We start from the raw sequence: 4519 nt of genomic DNA, 5'->3' as shown, positions 1-4519 counted from the left end.
TGGGGCGAGACGAGGGTACGATGTTTCCATCGAAACGAGTTATATAAAGTTGTGGTGGGTGTTGCGTAAAAAGTTTCGACACTCCGCGGTGTTGTCGTAAACTAAGTGGGAAACAATCACGGAGTGTTCAGGTCACGCCAAAGCCAGAAGCGGGAGGGGCTAGCAGCCGTGGGCGGGGAGACGGGCCCGTTCCCTGCTGAAGGATCCCCGCGGTCCATCACCTTCCACAGGCAAACGATCTGCTTTGCTGGTCATGAGTGAAAAACCTCCCGTGTGAGTGTCAGTTCAGCACAGGGAGGCGCCTTCTGCACAGTACAAGACACAGATGCAAAGGAAAAGGTGCATTTGTGTTTGAGACGGGCGAAAGGAAAGATACACACTCAACGGACCACAAAAAACTTGGTTATAAAGAATCACAGCTGCTCAAAGAACACAGATGGGACTTGGATCATTTAGGTACATTTAAGGAGCACCGTGTAAGGCAGAGGTACAGCCAGCTGTAAGCTGATACAAAGATGTAACAAAAGGTTTTGACCAACAGGAAAAACCAAGGACAGATGTGATGTTAAAGCCCTGGATCCTCCAAGTGCTTTCAGTCAAGCACTACTGCAATAAACAGAGGGAAGACTACTTGGGTGAAAGATACTAGCTAGTCATACCTAAAGGTCAGTGGGCTTCAGCTTCGCATGTGCTACTTCTTCACCCATTTATCCCCATAAAAAGCATCCCATAAAATACAGTTTATAAGCTACAGCTAGAAGTATCTGTCAGGTAGCTCAAATTTGTAGAGTATTACCAGAGATGTACTTTGAGAAAGACACAGGTGTTTGATTTTTCCTCCCCTCTGTTCACACAGTTCTGTGAGTGGTTTCTCAAGGAAGCAATCTGTGCACATTAACTCAGTTTCTCCCTTCTCCCTTGTACCAAAGCTCTTGAGCCTGCTAACTAGAATGTCAGAATACTTCTAAGGCTTTACATTTAATGAAATCCTGAGTCCCTTGAAGCAAACTCAAACTTTGGCCACTGTTTTAGGTCTTAGCAAACATAAATGGGACCTCAAGCTCCGCACTGGTGCTTGTTTAACTAGAATTCAAGTTCTCTCCTATGCTTGAAGCAGAAGCAGCAACCCAATTTTAAATGGATTGAATGAAACCACTTTCATTTAACTCCAGGCTTTGTCTTGCTGGTTTGAGAATTAATCATAGTTCTTTTAAGGATTAGTTTGTAGAAGAAAAAGAAAAAAGCCCACCACCAAATTTGAGAGGCCTAAGTAGCAACAATGAACATGGCTGTTTTGTTGCTTTATATATGAAGCTTACTTTTCACATTAATAATCCTTCCTATGGAAATATAATCCTGAGAGGACAGCTTAGAGTTCCACAACTCTGTTTTGTGACCCTACATGCAAGTCTAAAGAACAAACTTGCTAAATTCAATGTATACACCACAAATGATGATGTTTTATAACTAGGATCCTTTGACTGTGACATACACGGAAGAAAAAAAGCAAAGTAAGCTAAGTGTTAGTTCAATCTTGCACAGCAAAAAACAAGAATTTAAAACTTGGTAATTTACCTAAACAAAAATTTTAATGCTACTGCTTGTCTGAGTATAAACTAGGTTTTCAGCCAAAACAAAACCCTTTATGACAAATATATTTTTAAAAATCTATGTGCTGCACAACCACACAGTCACCAACCTCCAATGAAACTGTGATGCCCAAGTTTCAGTTTTGTGATGTTTACAGCTAGCATATTCTCTCTTGACTATCATACAATCCTCTCACACCGTGTTTTGATTATGATCCATGTTGTCCTTCATGAAAATCCCCACAGAGCTACCTCTCAGCACACATATGGAAACAAACAGCGATGAAAATTTGTAAATCAACTTTATTCAACGATGACCATCATTTAGGCATCGGCAATAGTAACTTCAACTTCTACACCTGGTTCGATGCTGATGGAAGTGATCTGCTTCACGATCTCAGAAGGGCTGTGTAAGTCAATGAGCCTCTTATGGATACGCATTTGGAAGCGATCCCAGGTCTTGGAACCCTCACCACAAGGTGTCTTCCTGGTAGTGATCCGCAGGGTCTGAAAGATCATAAGTACAAAGTATTTAGCTGATGCCTAGAGAAGAGTTATCTACAATCATATGCTGTATGGTATCTATGTCATTAGAAAGTTACCTCTTAAGTTATAGTCTACTGATGTTAACACTCCTTTCCCTATATATTTGATTTCATTTTAAAAATTGTGACTAAAATTGAACAGAAAAGCCCCTTCCACATTCAACATGTTTTGGACTACCCTAAGTGAAATCATTATCTGTTTACACTGGGTCATCCTCAACTTAGTAGCACTGTTTTTCCCTTGCCTTTTTAAAGAAAGAAATAAATAGATGTTTTAAGCACACAGTTGCAAAAAAAAACCCTTTTAAGACAGGAAAAGTGTTCAGTACCTTGGTGGGCATGCGAACAGGTCCCTTCACCTTCAGGTTTTTTTCCTTGGCGCCTCTGATCAAGTCAGCACAGACTGAAAAAAAAACCAAACCCCATGCAACAGCTCAGGTTTGCGACTATTTGATTTGCTTATTTTCTTAAATGAGTATTTCAAACAAGATGTTGGCTCAGAATAGCGTATGAAGTGATCACTGCCATTCATTTTCAGCATTATCCTCATAGCCAACCACAGGCAAATAAAGCATTACACCATGGTACCCTGCGCTCTTCTGAGACCCCACCTGGAGTACTGAGTACAGTTCTGGTGTCCCCAACATTAGAAGGACATGGAACTGTTGGAGCAAGTCCAGAGGAGGCCATGAAGTTGATAAGGGGACTGGAGCACCTGTCCTATGGGCTGAGGAAGTTGAGGCTGTTCAGCCTGGAGAAGAGAAGGCTGCGTGGAGACCTCATAGCAACCTTCCAGTATCTGGAGAGGCCTACAGGGAAGCCGGAGAGCAACTCTTCATTAGGAACTGTAGTGACAGAGTAAGGAATAATGGCTATAAACTGAAAGAGGGGAAATTTAGACTAGGTATTAGGAAGATACATTTTACTGTGAGGGTGGTGAGACACTGGAACAGGTTGCCCAAGGAGGCTGTGGATGCCCCAACCCTGGCAGTGTTCAAAGAGAGGCTAAATAAAGCCTTGAGCAACCTGGTCTAGTGGAAAATGTTCCTGCCCAGAGCAGGGGGTCTGAGACTAGATGATCTTTAAGCTCCATTCCAACCCCTTAGCATTCTATAATGCTATGAAATCATGTTACAACAGTAGGCAAAAGCCATTACTACAAGTTTAAGCTGTACTAAAGCTGTTATCACCCCAAAGATCCTGCAAACAGCGATACTAATAAAACATTTCCATTCTATGATTAAACACTGGCAAAGCCAGTTCCTAAAAAAATTAAATAACTTCTTCAAGAATGTTATATTAAACTCTTCATAACAAGAGTGACAAAATAGCAAGAAACTCTATTATGTTAGTCATTATGACAAAGATGTCAGCATGATGAAAACCCTCAAAACACAAGATAGCATTAAAAACTAAATCAGAATTTACTTGCCTGCATATGAAGCACTTTGGCTTGACTTTGTGAGCCAGAGCCACATACAAACAGGCAAACATCTTTAATTACAGCCAGTTTCAACACTGTATTTTGCAATGCACTACATGACATGTATCATTCATTACTTGACAAGCTACGCAAGTAAAAGTGTCACTCACCCTTCTCCAGCGATTTCACATTGCGACTTGTCAAGGTAATTCTAATGCGATGAATTGCAACTTCTTGTTCCACAGGTGCTTTGCCAGTATCTTTAAACGCCTAAAACATCGAGGGTACAATCATCAGATGCTGCAGTCTGCACCAACTAACACTATCCACAGCCTCTTAGAAACAGACTTCTAGAGCGTAAAAAAACAATTCAGCTATGGGATTACATCATTCTACTAACCAGAAGAGCTAGTTGAAGGGTACAGCGGGATGAAAGAAGTGGTGGGAACAGAAAGGAAGGGCAAAACCCTAAGTGCTCTGAGGAAAGCCGTTTCTTTTAGTGTCTAACTGCATCTCACGGTGGGAAGCTGCAAGCAGATCCCTCCCTGGTTTGCCTATATATGGCTAGGACAAACACCTCTTGTCCTCAAAAATAAATATATTTCAGGTTTCGTGTATGTTATAAGTTAACATCACAACGACTTAAGTAACACAGCCTTGGTCAGTAGAACTGCAGGGACTCATACAGGCAGAACAAAAAGGGGCACCTGGCCTGAAAAACCGATTCGGCCACTCAGGAAACAGATTCGAGCAGCTTATACAATGAAACGCTTGCAAATAAATTGGGCTTTAAGATGCGCGAGGTGGGCTGATGAAAGAGAACGCAGGTAAAGCCGCGGAGGAAGAAAGGCCTTAAGGACACGTGGAGGAAAGCCGGGGCGGCAGCGCCGGGGAGAGGCACAAGCAGCACAAAAGGCACAAAGCGCGGGGCAGGACACGAGGCCGAGCGCCCCGCGGCTCAC

At 42.4% G+C, this 4519-nt stretch overlaps 1 protein-coding gene across 1 annotated transcript; it reads right to left on the bottom strand.

The window, feature by feature from the left end:
• Nucleotides 1-1880: 1880 nt before the first annotated feature.
• Nucleotides 1881-3827, bottom strand: RPS20 (ribosomal protein S20; the record flags this gene model as incomplete). Its single annotated transcript, XM_009079565.1, has 3 exons — nucleotides 1881-2096; nucleotides 2464-2537; nucleotides 3728-3827. Coding segments are annotated over 3 exons (357 nt in total), but the record flags the coding sequence as incomplete, so codon positions are not given.
• Between the last annotated feature and the right edge of the window lie 692 nt (nucleotides 3828-4519).

This window comes from Acanthisitta chloris, unplaced genomic scaffold, assembly GCF_000695815.1.
Source record: "Acanthisitta chloris isolate BGI_N310 unplaced genomic scaffold, ASM69581v1 scaffold45947, whole genome shotgun sequence".
Classification (NCBI taxonomy): domain Eukaryota; kingdom Metazoa; phylum Chordata; class Aves; order Passeriformes; family Acanthisittidae; genus Acanthisitta; species Acanthisitta chloris.
This window is presented reverse-complemented; position numbering and strand designations above follow the sequence as displayed.